At 39.1% G+C, this 16,767-nt stretch overlaps 1 protein-coding gene and 1 non-coding gene across 4 annotated transcripts in view; one reads left to right on the top strand and one right to left on the bottom strand.

The window, feature by feature from the left end:
- Nucleotides 1-126: 126 nt before the first annotated feature.
- The window catches only part of USP30 (ubiquitin specific peptidase 30), a 66,209-nt gene continuing 49,568 nt past the window's right edge, over nt 127-16,767 (bottom strand). For all 3 annotated transcript variants that reach the window (XM_058281516.2, XM_004470191.4, XM_023592192.3), the window contains exons 8-13: nt 6,923-6,982; nt 6,330-6,416; nt 5,586-5,666; nt 5,265-5,484; nt 3,102-3,222; nt 127-2,544 (exon numbers count right to left, since the gene is read on the bottom strand). In XM_058281516.2, the coding sequence (XP_058137499.1) occupies nt 2,280-2,544; nt 3,102-3,222; nt 5,265-5,484; nt 5,586-5,666; nt 6,330-6,416; nt 6,923-6,982 (834 nt within the window). In that variant the 3' untranslated portion in view covers nt 127-2,279. The remainder of the gene's footprint in view (nt 2,545-3,101; nt 3,223-5,264; nt 5,485-5,585; nt 5,667-6,329; nt 6,417-6,922; nt 6,983-16,767) is intronic.
- Nucleotides 10,057-10,159, top strand: LOC111766982 (U6 spliceosomal RNA). The gene has a single exon (XR_002798893.1). It is a non-coding gene; the product is annotated as a U6 spliceosomal RNA (small nuclear RNA).

Genomic DNA, 16,767 nt, shown 5'->3' with positions numbered 1-16,767 from the left:
CTGACATTCCTTTTACCAGCAGGGAACACAGAAAAGGTTTAACCAAAGTGTAGAGCTTATTACATGACAGTGCAGAATTCAGACAATGTGCCAAATCAGTAAATTATGAAAAAATACCCATTAACATTTTTCCTAACAAAATGATGCTTTTATTGCTATAATACACAGCAGATATAAAATGTACCTTTAGCAAATACATAAACCAGCAGTTATTATGCCATAAACTACTAGTTTAACTTAGATTTTTGCCAAAAGAAGCTAACTTTGTGAATCTTGTAAATAATTTAAAACTAGAAATAAGTTTATCTGGCTGCTACTTAATTCCTAATAATTTACAAAATGAGGAAGTCCACTTTAAGTCAGGTTAAAAAACTTTGCACAGACATCGTTCACATTCACCACCTTGGCTCAAACCCTATCTTTTGGCCAAAGATCTGCTTAAAACTTTGTTAAGAGGATTATCCCGCTTCAGGCCCAACATCTCTCTTTAATGGCAGATTTCAAAGAGTAACCAATGGCAGAACAGCAAGTACTCAACGTTACAATTGTGCACTGCAGTTCAAGGTGACACAACGGAGCATCTGTTCTGCCAGATTCAGGTAAAATAGGGTCATTCTTTTCAACATCAAAAGTCAAGGCTTGTAACAATAAAGGCCATCAGCAATGAATGGATCAGATGTGGTTCCAGCTGTTCCTTTCACACTGAAGTTCACAGCCTGAAGTTCCTTCACAGTATATTCTACTGAAAGCAAGAGTTACTGAGTCCTCAAGGTGCACACTGGGTCCAGAAGGTTGATCACCTGGGCTGCCTGCATTCTGAGCTGACACCGAGGCATTGTCTTGAAGCGTCTGGCAGCTCTCCCCTGCCAGGGGAAGCACAGTTCTTAGCCTTACCTCAGGTGACCCTCAGGATAAATCTAATTCCAAATCTTATCTCTGAAGTGTCAGTTTGAATTTGGTATCCTTTTTTGTTTTTTTAATAAAAAATATCTAGCTAAGACATAGTTACTACTGTGCAATCAAAATGCCTTTGGCCCTGGGCTGCATTCATGAGACTTATCTGAAAAGGAAAGAAGTGCTCAATAGTCTTTACATTAGGCTACTGAAAAAGATACATTTAGAATATGGTCCTATAACAGAAATGAGCAGTAGAAAAAAACTAGACATCAGCTATAGCTATGTGTTTAAAATAAATCAAAGATTTCTTGAACCTTTTGTGGGAAAGCCTGGACTCTGATGGTCATCTGCTCTAACCCTCCACTTCACAAATGAGGAAACGGCTCCAGAAATCCTGTACCCCCCATGCCATCTTTTTTCTTCCTCATCCGGCTCTCAAAGCTGGGACTGTCATTGCTACATAGCCCCAGGCTCCTACCTGTAACTCTTTAAGAGCTCTGCATTGGCAATAAATAAAGAGGTGAATATAATTTTCCACAATGGATCAGTTACACAGACACTGCTCAATTTTGGCTATTCACAGTTTATAATATTATAATCACATCTCTTAGCCTAATGTACAAAAGATAAAAGCAGTAAGAGAGCATTTCACTTATAACTGACAAAGTAGTGAAAGAATTTCCCCAAGGGACTGGTTTGGCAGATGTGCCTTTACCACATATAAAGACTTGAAAGATTAGAAAAGGACATATAAAAAAGGAAGGTATGTGTTCTTGAGGCATCTTTTAGCTGTTCTTTTGCAATCTACTGCATAACTTGGAATAGAGCTTTTCAAAAATTGTTTATATGATTCTTAGATAATATATATTTTCCAGAATGGACGTGCTACAAAAGCAATCGAAAGTGAAAGGCACTTTTTCTTCTAAATTGCTGCCTTTAATAACTTCACTAATTCTGGTCAACAATTTTTATGGGCCTGCATATTAAAAAATAAAAGATCTATGCTGAAACATCAGAGGATTAGACAAAGTAACTCTGCTCTGAAAACACTTAACATATTAAAATATAAAAGAGGTGGCTCCCAGAGTCTGCTTTCTTTTTAATTACCTGTATCAGATGAGTACAAAGACGCTCTAGACATAATGAATGCTTTCCTAATATGATGACACTTTTCAGTGCACGCTAGCAGAGCTCTTCAAAGGAGCCCAGTTTGGCAGGAATGAGGGCTACCAGCTCCCGGGTGGACCCAGCTCTTTGAACACACCAGAAGCAGAAGGACTCGAGGGGGCTGCTTGCATAACACACACAGTATGGATTCTGCTTTTGTCCTGAACAGAGTTCAGAGAGTTCCATCAGCTCCAGCTTTGCAGCTGGAGCAGAAGTCACTCTTCAGACTTGTACTCCTGGCTCTGGTGCTGCATCTTGGAAAGAACACGTTCATAGAACAGCAGGTAAGCACTGGAAGACAGGACCTCTTGCAGGCTGGCCTTGCGGACAGTGTCATCAGAAATCCACAGCCACTGATTGCTGGTTGAGAGAGGGTTCCTGGTCGAGGGTGGGGACCGTCGGTAAGTCACAAAGTGTCCAGAGTGCATGTCTCCATGGTGGACAACAACTGCCATCAGCCGGAAGAGGTATGTGGAGGAGCTGAACAGTAGCAACAAATGTCAGAGGTTTACCAATGCAACAAAGAAGGCGTTAAAGAAGAAAAAAAGACTGAATGATAGGGGACTAATAGAATGGTACATCCATTCAGCTGAATACTATACAACCAGTAAAATAGAGATACATTTTTACTTGCATGGTAAGATGTTCATTCATGAATATATGTATATATGTGTGTGTGTATATACATATACTCACAAATCTAGAGTGTTAGACCCTAAGGATTTAACTGGTTATCTCTAGGTGGTATCCCAAGAAAATAAATTTTTCTTCTTTATTTACATATATAAACATGTATATACATAAACACACATGTCATGTATTTATAAGAAAATTTTATGTATTTTGATCATTCTTATTTTTAAGTGATTTCTATTTTGGACAAAAACAGGAATGCTTAATGGTGAAATTCTACCTTTGAAGAAAAAAATTAATTTCTAAATTTTCATTAATTAATTTCTGTGAAAAGCTAGTTTTTGAAATTCTGAAAAATAACAGTTTACAATGAATGAAGAATGTGCTTCTAGACAGGAGCTCACCTGTAATCAGGAACAACTGGGAGAGGGAGCATCACTGGGGCTGGCAGCGTCGGCAGTAAAGATGGGGAGCAGGCGCCGTTCATAAAAATTTGTGTTTTTGGGCCCCGTGGCTGACTGAGAACTGTGAGAAAGAAAAGCTCAAGGGAATTAAAATTAGCAAGTGGCTTTGAGTAAATAAAACATGGTTTTCAATGCCTTGAAAATTAACTGTCCTATAATGCTAAAAATATATATATATACACATATTTTTTATTTTGCATTAAATTGAGTTGTTTTCTATCTTTTTTGTCCCTGACTAGTTGAATCCCAAGTAGGAAAAATGTATCTGCCTCCTGGTCCACTGCTAGCCTGGACAGCTTTGTGAATCTCCGAGCCTCCTATTCCTGTTTGCTAAAGATGTGTTAAAGTTAAGCAGTGACTGACTTCCTGGCATTTTGACCTAAACCACAAGTTTCCCACCCTCAGCACTCTTGCCGTTTGGGTCCGGGTGATCCATTGTGGGGGGGGCCATCCTGTGCCTCACAGGATGGGGAACAGCACCCCTGGTCTCCACCCACTGGAGACTAGTAACACCCCCATGTTGTGACAACCAAAAACGTTTTCAGACACTACTTAATGTCAGGGAATACCAGTATGTCAGAGCATTAATAAATGTGAGGGTAGATAAAATAACAAAGGTGGTATTTACACTGCTTTTCCTTTCAAGTGTCATGACTGGGGGCCTTTCAGTATCTAGTGGCTCACTGTTGGCCTCTTTGGCCAGGGCCAGCATGCTCTGAACGCCAGTGGGCCTCACCCCAGCCTAGGAGAGGAGGAGGCAACGGTGAAGGGGTACTTGGAAACAAGGGCCAAGGATGGTGCCCTCCCCCTGTGCTATCTACTGACCTGCACAAGGAAGGGCTAAACGGCCTCCCTGAAATGATGCCTTGCCAAGCAATTCAACTGTTGCAAAAAGTAGTAAGGGACTAAGTCAGGAAAATAGGAAGGTGCTGGGAAGATACTCCTGACTTAACTGGGAGCAGCATGTCAGTAATTGGTTTAGGTTTTGAGCCCTTAAAGTCACTGGATTTTAGTTTCCTTCTCTGTAATCAAAAGAACTCAATATATATGATACCTTTGAAAAACTACCCCAAACACACTCCAGTGCCAGTTCTCTCATTTGCTGTTGCCTTGGACTAACCATTTAACCTCTTGGAGGCTCAATTTTTTTCATCAGTAAAACTGAATGCAATAATAGCCACCTTGATTCACTAGTAGTCAATTCAAAGATTAACTTCAAATGAGTGACTGAATCAGATAAATAATTCAGTAAAGAAGTATCAACACAAATAGGATCTTTAACCATGACATATCCTCCTCACATAGCCTGTACAAATGATATGATTGTATTAGGTGGGTGGGGTTGGGAGAGAAAGAAAAGAAATTCATTGGAATGATGTGATGTAAGCCAATTTTTTTTTTTTTTTTTTAGGTACCAGGGCTGGGGATTGAACCCAAGACCTTGCACGTGGGAAGCCGGCACTCAACCATTGAGTCACATCAGCTTCCTGTGTTGGTTTTTTCATTCATTTTGCTTGTTGTTCAAAAATTTTTTCAGGAAGCACCTGGAACCAAACCCAGGACCTCCCATTTGTGAGGTGCTCTACTGCTTGAGCCACATCCACTCCAAGCCAATTCTTATTTAATCAAAAGACTAGAAAAGGAGACTGCAAACTCAAGCTTTTCTCCTTACATGTTTTCATCTATAAAACAGTTTTTAAAACTATACATCTCAAGGAGTGGATGTAACTCACGTGGTTGAGTGCCTGCTTCCCAAGTACAAGGTCCTAGGTTCAATCCCCAGTACCTCCTAAAAAAAATAAAAAACCCAACTCCCACTGGGGAGCAGATGTAACTCAGTGGTTGAGCACCTGTTCACCATGTATAAGATCCTGGGTTCAATCCCTGGTATCTCTTAAAAAAAGAAAGCAAATTAAAAAAAACTATCTGTTTCATTACTATGTAATTTTAACACCCCAAACCCTGCTGTTCTGAAGAATTTAAGCAGCTATATGCCAGCCTCTCCTTCACAGCAGGAATCCAGGAAGTTTTGGCAGCATATCCTAATGACAAATTTCTTTTCTGTCACAAATTCCTAATACATTAGCAACTTGGCCAACCCACCGGAGTTGGGGGCTGCGGGCCCATCCCTCAGTTCTAATGCCGGGCCCGCGCTGTCATTCAGTTTTGGGTTGTGTTGACTGGATCTGTGTCCTAGGAGGTGATACTTGTAGATGTCCATCATCAGGAATTCATTAAACTGCACATGCTCGTGCCGCTTCAGAGGCGTGCCATGGCTGGACCAGCTCAGTCGCTGCAGGTGAATGCACAGACACTGAGGGAGCTGCGGTGGGGAAGAGAAAGCGGAAAGGCTGACTCCTTTCAGGAGGGAGACACAGGGAGTTCTCCAAAGCAAAGCCAGAAGGGTGGGCGGTGTAGGCTCACCTTCCCTAGTTTTAGCTGTTTAACAAAAGTGGTCCTCTGATGTTCCACCTTTTCTCCATTCAATGTCCCTTTTGCTTCAATCTGAAATAAAAGAAACAATATTTCTCTGCAAAACTACTTGAAATAGAACATCTATGGAGAACTGCAGGACCGGGTTGGTATTCTACCTGTATTAGATTGTGCCTGGATTGCAACAGGGTCTGGTTAATGCCCAGTGTAAGTTAGCTCCTGAAATGAATTTAGTTACCCAATTATCTATGAATTGTTTTCACTGATCCCTCAAAGGCATTAAATAACAGTAACAGTGAAGGGCATAGAAAAGGAAAGAATTAACACCGAAACTCTGACATTGGCATGTAATCTATTTTGTTCTGTCTTCAAAAATTTCATTCCATACAGTTCCTCTTAATTCATAGGGTGAAATGCAGTTGCTTAGGAGAGTCAGGTAAGTATCACAGGTTATAAGGCAGAGTGTGAGACAAATGGGAATGGAGGGGACTACAGCAAATTGGAAAGTGCACATCCCATCTAAAAGCATGACATTCAAATTTTTCCTTTAAGCACTCTGTAGATAAAACAAAACCCATCTAGAAAAGAGATATTGGTCCACGGGCAATTTCAAGCCATGTTAGGTAAAAGTGGTTGTAGGTGAAAATATCCATAGAGCTCAGGGCCAATGGTGTAAGAGGCGCTATATAAGGTCACACAGGCCAGCTGAGATGACACTGGCGGTTAAATGCATACCTTTGTACAGTTGTCACATACAACATCCCGTACTGATTCTGATGAGATAAAGTGGTGAAGGCAGTGGTCTAGGGTCAATGGATGACCCTACAGCACAAGAAAAAGGAAATCATTATAATTCAAAGGAGAACTATACTGAAATTATTAACAGATGGCAGTGTGAATTCCAGAGCTTTATTGTTGCTTATGTGGCACAAAACTTTCCCAGATACAACTGGGATATATTTCCTCAACAAATGTGAAACTCAAAACACCCCTGACTTGCTATTACTGACAGATTCAAGAGCATGAGGAAGTTACACTGCAGAAAAGTAAGGACTTCCATAGTTTTAAATATCTTTGAATTTGAGATTAGTATTACATATATAAATATATGCAAAAAGGCAAAACTTCTGCAGGAAGATGAAAATCATCTCCCTCTCTCTCCCATATGCAGGTCAAGATACTATACATTTCAAGTGAAGACAGGATTCAAACAACCACGAATCTAAGAAACTCACAGTACCTGAGTCTCATAAAAGGCTTTATGAAAACCCTTTCAGATTTAAATGTCCCCAAAACAGCCCCAAAATAAGCCATTAATCAGTACATACCCATGTGGCAGCTGGAATACTCAGTGAAAGGCTATCAAAGGTATCAAATCGAACAGGACTCTGAAAGAAATATTGCAAAAAATCCAGGAGAGACTTAGATTCAATTCAAGGTTATATAGATGGGAATTATAGATGGGAAGTTATATTAGAAACTATCTAATGTTTATATGTCCACCACTAAAAAAAAATCAGCACTTAGAAACAAGATCTATTAAAAATAATCTCATAAACATAGGAGGTACAATACTAAAGGATAGCTGGGGAAAACTAAATGATTACATACCTGACCCAGTAATTCTGGGATTTTATCCTAAGGAAGTAACCATGGACATTACTACAGGGATGTTCATCACAGCAAAAATTTCTAACAGCGAAAATTTGAATAGTCAAAATTTCTAGGAAATAGCTAAAAAATGACAGCATGTCTATACTATATGGTCACTAAAAATAATGTAGTAGAATAATTATGTGGAAAAATGTTCATTATATTATTAATTACCAAAAGTACATTATAAAACATAGTGGGAGTTCCTGCTTTTGGTAACGCACAGTAGCTTGGCTGAAATAACCCTCCTTGAGACAACACTTTAAAAATCGGAACCAGGAAAGCGGATGTGGCTCAACTGATAGAGCATCTGCCTACCATAAAGGAGATCCAGGGTTCGAACCCAGAACCTCCTGGCCCATGTAGGGAGCTGGCCCATGTGCAGTGCTGCTGTGCACAAGGAGTGCTGTGCCACGCAGGGGTGTCCCCGTGTAGGGGAGCCCCATGTGCAAGGAGTGCACCCCGTAAGGAGAGCTGCCCAGAGCGAAAGAAAGTGCAGCCTGCCCAGGAATGGTGCTACACACACGGAGAACTGACACAACAAGAGGACACAATAAAAAGAAACACAGATTCCCGTGCCGCTGACAACAACAGAAGCAGACAAAAAAGATGCAGCAAATAGACACAGAGAATATACAACCAGGGTGGTGGGGGGAAGGGGAGAGAAATAAATAAATAAATACATCTTTAAAAAAAAAAAAAAAGCTACCAAAAGAAATTGGAAATCAATCAACCCTTAAAAACAGGAACTCCAGGGGAGTGGGTATAATTCAGCGGTTTGAGTGCCTGCTTCCCATGTATGAGGTCCTGGGTTCAATCCCTGGTACCTCCTTAAAAAAAACACACAAAAACAAACAAACGAACAAAATGAACTCCATGTGAGATTTACATGTTGCTGACTTTTTGACTGAGGGTCCTTCCCAATCTATACAGTCAGCGCAGAGTGGCAAAGAGCTAGCAGTCTTACAGGATTGTGGTGTCAGAGGACAGAGTTTAAGGCTGGCAGAGCGATTGGGGGAAGTCCAGAAAGAATGGGATGGCAGAGAGGATGAGTCCCCAAATCTGTATAAACCCTGCCCAACTCTATGGCTGTGCAGGAGAGACTCCAGGGAGCCTGGAAAAAAGCAGGAGCTGGGAGCTGAAAAAACTGAGCCAAGATTTCACCTGCTGCCCCCTATAAGGGAGACAGAATTTGGAGTTTGAGCCCAGCCAAGTTAAGTGTCTGATATATCAAATTCAATATTCTTCAGAGAAACATAAGAGAATTCAAAGTTTCTACTACATGTCATTAACAATGTTAAATGTGGAATAAAAAAATAGACATACAGAGAAAGAAGAAAATGTGACCTTCAGTGAAGAGAAAAAGAGATGACCTAGAACTAAGCTTGCAAAGCCCTTAAAGAAGCATTATGAATATGTATGTGCAAGGATTTAAGGAAAACACAGTTCTAATGACTGGACAAATGGAGAATCTCAGCAGAGAAACAGAAACTATAAAAAAGCACCAAATGGAAATTCTACAACTAAACAGGACAAAAAATTAAATGAAAAATTCATTGGATAGACTAACAGAGATTGAAGATGAAAAAAGAGGCAATGAGCTTGACGACAGATCATGAGAAATTATCTAATTTGAAAAACAGAGAAAAAAGACTGAAGAAAAATAAACAAAGCCTCAGTGACATGTAGGACAATATCAAGTGGGTCTAACACATGTAATTAGATACCAGAAAAAAAGGAGAATGTGGCATAACATTTTTTAAAAAATAATAATGACTAAAACTTTTCCAAATTTGGTGAAAAATATAAATGTACAGACTTAAGAAACTCTGCAGGGAAACGGACTTTGGCCCAGTGGTTAGGGCGTCCGTCTACCATATGGGAGGTCCGCGGTTCAAACCCTGGGCCTCCTCAACCCGTGTGGAGCTGGCCATGCGCAGTGCTGATGCGCGCAAGGAGTGCCGTGCCACACAAGGGTGTCCCCCGCGTGGGGGAGCCCCACGCGCAAGGAGTGCGCCCGTGAGGAAAGCCGCCCAGCGTGAAAAGAAAGTGCAGCCTGTCCAGGAATGGCGCCGCCCACACTTCCTGTGCCGCTGACGACAACAGAAGCGGACAAAGAAACAAAAGCAGACAAAGAAACAAGACGCAACAAATAGACACCAAGAACAGACAACCAGGGGAGGGGGGGGAAATTAAATAAATAAATTAAAAAAAAAAAAAAAAAAAAAAAAAAAAGAAACTCTGCAAACTCCAAGCAAGATAAATATGAAGAAAACCACCCTAAGCACAGCATGGTCAAACTGCTGAAATCCAAAAATAAAGGGAAAAATCTTATAAGCAGCCAAAGATTTTTTTTAAAAAACCCAACACTTTATATCCAGAAGAACAATGATACGAATGACAGCTGACTTCTCATTAGAAAAGATGGGTGAGTGGATGCGGCTCAAGCAATTGGGTGCCCAGCTCCCAGAGGAGAGGCCCTGGGTTTGGTTCCTGGTGCCTCTTAAAGAAGACAAATCGCAACAAGCTGCAATGAATCGCGAACAGAAGTGGTTCAAGTGGGTGGGTACTCGCCTCCTACATGGGAGGTTCTGGGTTTGGCTCTCGGTGCCTCCTGAGGAAGATGAGCAGATAGATGAGGGAGCCATCAGGGAGGGGGAGGGTGGGATAAAAATTAAAAAAAAAAAAAAGGGAGGCCAGAATAGAACAGAACAATGTCTTTAAAATGGCAAATTTAAAATAAACAACAACAAAACATTAATGTGAAATTCTATATCCAGCAAAACTATTCTTCAAAAAAAAAAGACAAGTGCTGGCTTCAGCAGCACATATACTAAAATAGGAATGACATAAGATTAGCACGACCCCTGTGCAATGATGACATGTAAATTCATGAAGCATGCCACATTTTAAAACCAACTTCTCTCTAAAAACAAAGAAAGAAAAAGAAGAGCCATACACAGACCAAAAAATATCTGGGCTAAATAAAATCATATTCTTATGAATGAAATCTAATTGAATTTGTAATGAGCAGGTCATCTGCAAGAAATATTAAAGGAATCTTTTTAAGCTGAAGGGAAAAAACATCAACAGGACTTGGATCTATAGGAAAGAATGAAAAACACTGAAAATGTTAAACGTAAAATACTTTTTGTTTTAAAAATGTATTTAAAAACAACTGTTTAAACAAAAATTTTAACAGTATTGTGGGATTTATAACATGCACATGTCATTTATATAAGACAAAAATAGCATTAGACAGGAGTAATAGACCTATACTTTTGCATGATTCCTATATTTTACCTGAAATAGTATATTAACTCTAAATAGACTGTGATCAATTTAAATTCCATACCATAATCCCTAAAGAGTCACTAAAAAAAGAAAAAGGAAAAAAAAATAACTAAACTGCCAACAGAGAAATTACAATAGAATACTAAAGAATATTCAATTAACCCAAAAGAAGGCAGGAAAAGAGAAACAGGAACAGCAACAACACAAAAAGATGGAACAAATAGAAAACAAATAATAAAATGGCAGACAGAAAAAAAAATTTCAAAAAGATACGGCTAACCTGCCAAAAGATGAATTACAATAGAATACTAAAAAATATTCAATTAACCCAAAAGAAGGCAGGAAAGGAGAAATAGGAACAACAACAACAAAAAAAGATGGGACAAATAGAAAATAGTAAAATGGCAGACAGAAAAAAAAAAAGGCAGAGTTAACAACATAAATAATTACATGAAATGTAAATAGACTAAACACTCCAATTAAAAGACAGACATTGTCAAGCTGGATAAAAAAGCAAGACCCAATTATATGCTGTCTACAAAAGCCATACTTTAAACACAAATACAAAGATAGGTCGAAAAGGAACTAAAAATGCTAATCAGACAAAACCAACTTTAAGAAGAATTACCAGAGATACTGGCCATGTACCGGCTGGGCCCTGAGCCTCAGAGGCATTGCAGCTCCTACTCTCTGGTTTGTTGGACCCAGGTCAGCTAACAGGGAGGTGAGGATGGTCAACCACCGCACCAGGGAACTGGAAATACCTACAGCTCCAAGCAGGAGAATCACATCCATCAACCATGTGGGATCTAAGCCCCCTTCTCGATATGGAGGTGGAGTGGACATCACCATCCCAGGGTCCATAGGATGAAGGAATAAAATAGGGATTAGAGTGAACTTACTGGTATTCTACTATAGAACTATTGTGACTGGTAATGTAAGAAACTGTAGCATTGATCTGGAGAAAGTGGCCATGGTAATTGTTGAGGGCAGGGAGAGGGAAGAAATGAGATGTGGGGGCATTTTCAGGACGTGGGGTTGTCCTAAATGATACTGCAGGGGCAGATGCTGGACATTGTATACCCTGCCATAACCCACTGAATGTACTGGCGGAAAGTGTAAACTATAATGTAAACTATAATCCATACAGGGCAACAGTGCTCCAAGATGTATTCACCAAATGCAATGAATGTGCCAAAATAATGAAAGAGGTTATTGATATGGGAGAAGTAGGGGGGTGGGATGTAGGGTATGTATATATATTCTTTTTATAGACTTTTTTTTACTCCCCCCTCCTTGTGGCTTGCTTGCTGTCTGCTCTCTGTGTCCATTCGCTGTGCACTCTTCTGAGTTTTTTACTTGTCTCCCTCTTTGTTGCATCACCTTGCTGAGTCAGCTCCCCGCAGCACCTGCTGACCAGCGGCACTCTGCAGCGTCTGGGGCCGGCAGTTCTCCGCAGCGTGCAGGCAAGCCTGCCTTCACAGGAGGCCCCCGGATGCAAACCCAGGGCCTCCCATATGGTAGATGGGAGCCCAACTGATTAAGCCGCAGCCGCTTCCCTCTTATATTTTTTAATGTTAACATTTTTTGTGATCTTTAAAAAAAGATCTTTATATATCTTTAAAAAAAGAAGATAATTTAATAAAAAAAGAGAATTACCAGAGATAGAGACATTTCATCATGACAATGAGTCATCTCATCCTAATTAAATAAATATATATGTGCCTAACAAAGTTTCCAAAAAAATTCAGCAAAAATTGACAGAACTAAAAAAGAAACAGATAAATTTGTAGTCACAGTTGGAGATTTTAACACCCCTCTCTCAATAACTGACAGAACAACTAGACCAAAATCAGTGAGGACACAGATGATATGAACACCACTGTCAACCACCTTGACTTGTTGACAGTTATAGAACACTACATTTAATGACAGTAGAACACATATTCTTTTCAAGTACACCTGGCACATTCAGCAAGATAGATCATATGCTGGGCAATAGAACAAGTCTCAAAACATTTTAAAAGACTGAGGTATCACAGAGTATATTTTCTCAAACAATGGAATTATATTAGAAAGTAATAATCATAAGATATCTAAGAAAACTTTCAGATATTTGGAACTTAAATCACACACTTCTGCCTAACACATGAATCGAAGAAGAAATCACAAGGGAAACTAGAAAATATTTTTAACTGAATGGTAATGAAAAATACAACAAATCAAAATCTGTGTGATACAGAAAATTGTAGCATAAGTTCTTATAATGGAAAAGAAAGGCAAAAATCAATGTTTCCACTCCAAGAAGCTAGAAGTAGACAAACAAAGTCTAAAGTTAGAGGGAAGGAAATAATAAACTTAAGAGCAGAAATTAATGAAATAGAAAACAATCGATGGAGAAAATTAGCAAAGTCAAAGCATGGTTTGTCGAAAAAATTAATAAAATTGATATCCCCAGCAAGAACTATCAAGAAAAAGAGAAAAAAACAACAACTATGAATAAAAGGAATACAAGGGGATAGCACTACAAATTCTACAGATGTAAAAGAAGAATATTGATAAGGGAATAGCACGAATAACTTCATGCCAATTAATTCAATGATTAGATCAAGTTGACAAATTCCCTGAACAACACAATTTGAAAAAGCTAACACAGGATGAAATAGATAATCTATATAGAGCTATGGAGATCAAAGAAAGTAAATTTGTTATTGAAAAGCTTGTTACAAAGAAAAGTCGAGTACCACGTGACCTCATTAACAAATTCTAGAAATACCAATATTATACAGTCTTTCAGAAAATAGAAGAGGAGGGAACACTTCCCAACTCACTTTATAAGGCTAGCATAATCCTGATACCAAAACCTAACAAAAACATTACAAGAAAAGAAAATTATAAGATCAACATTCCTTGTAAATATACCAATATCCTTAAGAAAACATTAGCAAATTGAATCCAGTAATATATAAGAAGAAAAATAAATCACAATCAAGTGGGATTTATCCCAGAAATACAAGGTTGGTTTAGCATTAGAAAAATCAGGAAGCGGACTTGGCCCAATGGATAGGGCGTTTGCTTAACACATGGAAAGTCCGCAGTTCAAACCCCGGGCCTCCTTGACCCACGTGGAGCTGGCCCATGTGCAGTGCCGATGTGCGCAAAGAGTGCCCTGCCATGCAGGGGTGTCCCCCGCGTAGGCGAGCCCTACATGCAAAGAGTGTGCCCCATAAGGAGAGCTACCCAGTGCAAAAGAAAATGCAGCCCGCTTAAGAATGGCACTGCACACATGGAGAGCTGACACAAGATGACGCAACAAAAAGAAACACAGATTCCCGGTGCCACTGATAAGGATAGAAGAGGTCACAGAAGAACACACAGCGAATGGACACAGAGAGCAGACAACTTGTGGGGGGGAAGGAGAGGGAAATAAATAAAAATAAATAAATCTTTGAAAGAGAAAAAAGAAAAATCAATCACTGCAAGTCACATTAACAAAATATTTCTTAAAATGATTTTTAAATAGATGCAAATAAAGCATGACAAAATTCAATAGCCATTCATGATTAAAAATTCTCAACAAACTAGGAATAGAAGGGAAGTTATTCAGCGTGGTAAAGGATATATACTAAAACCCAAAGCTAATTATCATAGTTAAGAAAGACTTAACACTTGGTTCTTAAGGTATGGAACCAGGTGAGAAAGTCTGCCATCATCACTTCTATTCAACTTTGTACCAGAGGGCTTAGCCTGGGTAATAAAGTAAGAAAAATAAATAAAAGGCATAAAAGTTAGAAAGGAAGAAGTAAAACTGTTTTTATTGCAGACACTGTGATTGTTTACATATACATGGAGAATTCTAAGGAATCTACAACAAAGCTTCTAAAACTAATAATGAATTTTTGCAAGATCTCATGATACAAAATCAAAAGTCAATGTACAAACATCAATTGAGTTTCTATATACTAAAGGCAAACAACTGGAAAATTTTTTAAAAATTTAATTCCATTTAAATATCAAAACACATAAACTACCTAGGAATAAATTTAAACCTCTATATTAAAAAGTACAAAATAGTACTGAGAGAAAACTTAAAAGACTTAAATAAATGGAGGGATATAATATGTTCATAGATAAGAAAACTCAGTATTGTTATTAAGATGGTTAATTCTCCTCAAACTGATTAATTCCATCTCAATCCCAATCCCAGTAGATTTTTACAAAATACAAATTGACAAGCTGATTCAAAATTGCATGTGGGAGAAGGGAAAGCTCTTTCTTACAGTAGAATAAACAAAGAAGGAATGATGGAATTAGAAAATAATAGATACCAAAACCATGGGTTAAAGTTTGATGAGCTACAGGATATATACATAGTCTCAAAGTTTCTCTTTACAAATTACTTATTAATTTCAAAGGAAAAAAATAGTAACATGACAGTGGAGAAATCAAAGCAAATTTCACTAATTTTGGGACAAACCAACATAATGTGCTTTCTAATAAGGTGTATTGAGAAGGACATAGTATACCTTAGAGATAATCCTGTTAAAAATGCATAACTTGAATCTAATCATGAAGAACTATCAGACAAATCCCAACTGAGGGATATTCTACAAAATAGCTGGCCTGTCCTCTTCAAAGATAGCAAGGTCAAGAAACAGAAAGACCCAGGAACTATTTCAGATTCAAGGAAAACTGAAGAGACATGATAATTAAATGCAACACTTGATCCTAGTTTGGATCCTGGACCAGGAAAAAAAAAGGTTAAAAGGACTTTATTGGGACAATAGATGAGATTTGACTATAAACTGTGAATTAAATAATTATACTGGGAAACGGACTTTGGCCCAGTGGTTAGGGCGTCCGTCTACCATATGGGAGGTCCGCGGTTCAAACCCCGGGCCTCCTTGACCCAAGTGGAGCTGGCCATGCGCAGTGCTGATGCGCGCAAGGAGTGCCGTGCCACGCAAGGGTGTTCCCCGCGTGGGGGAGCCCCACGCGCAAGGAGTGCGCCCGTGAGGAAAGCCACCCAGCGTGAAAAGAAAGAGCAGCCTGCCCAGGAATGGCGCCGCCCACACTTCCTGTGCCGCTGACGACAACAGAAGCGGACAAAGAAACAAGATGCAGCAAATAGACACCAAGAACAGACAACCAGGGGAGGGAGGGAAATTAAATAAATAAATCTTTTTTAAAAAAAAAAATTAAATAAATAAATAAATAATTATACTGTATCAATGTTAAACTTTCTGATTTATTGTAGGAATTATTAAGAAATACATAGGATAAGCAGATGTGGCTCAAGCAGTTGGGTGCCTGCCTACTACATGTGAGGTCCTGGGTCCTGGGTTTGGTTCCTGGTGCCTCCTAAAGAAGATGAGCCAGACAGCAAGCTGATGTGACGGGATGGCTCAGCAAGCTGATGCAACAAGATGACACAACGAAGAGACACTTGGCGGAAACACAATGAGAGACAGAACAAGCAGGAAGCAGAGGTGGCTCAAGTGATTGGGTGCCTCCCTCCCACATGGGAGGTCTCCGGTTCGGTTCTCGGTGCCTCCTAAAAAAAGAAGACGAACAGGGAGCAGACAGCAAGTGCAAATAATGGGGGGTGGGTTGGGGATAAATAAAATAAATCTTAAAAAAAAAAAAAGACACATAGGAAAATATTTAAGGGTAAAGAGACATGGTATCCCTAACCTACTCTAATGGCTCAGAAAAAAATATATATATATATACATATAGATACATAGATAGATAGATATACACGTAATAAATACAGATAGACTGATAAAGAATGGGAAGGAAGGAAAGATGAAGCAAATAGGAGGAAATGTAAACAATGGGTGAATCTGAGTAAAGGGTAAAAGGGAGGTCCTTGTAATATTCTTGTAATTTTTTCTGTAGGTTTGAAATTATATCAAAATAAAGAGCTATAAAAAATTTTTAATGGTATACATAATTATTTCCCTGAATATATTTTTCTAAAGTCCCAGTTCTGTCTACTGAAAGGGTTTAGACACAATAGGCAAGCCAATAGCAATGGGCACTCCAGCATCCATAGAGTGTCCAAATACTATTTCCTACTAAAAGGAACCAGGGGCCCTTGCAGAAACAGCTGATTCCAAGTTTGTAGCAGGAAATGCAAAAGATGACCTTGTTATGCCAGAAAGCAAGGAAGTTATCAAAGACTACTAGGGTCATGTCAAAAGGACCCAGGTGCCAACCTGAA

The sequence above is a fragment of the Dasypus novemcinctus genome, chromosome 19, assembly GCF_030445035.2.
Source record: "Dasypus novemcinctus isolate mDasNov1 chromosome 19, mDasNov1.1.hap2, whole genome shotgun sequence".
Taxonomy (NCBI): Eukaryota; Metazoa; Chordata; class Mammalia; order Cingulata; family Dasypodidae; genus Dasypus; species Dasypus novemcinctus.
This window is presented reverse-complemented; position numbering and strand designations above follow the sequence as displayed.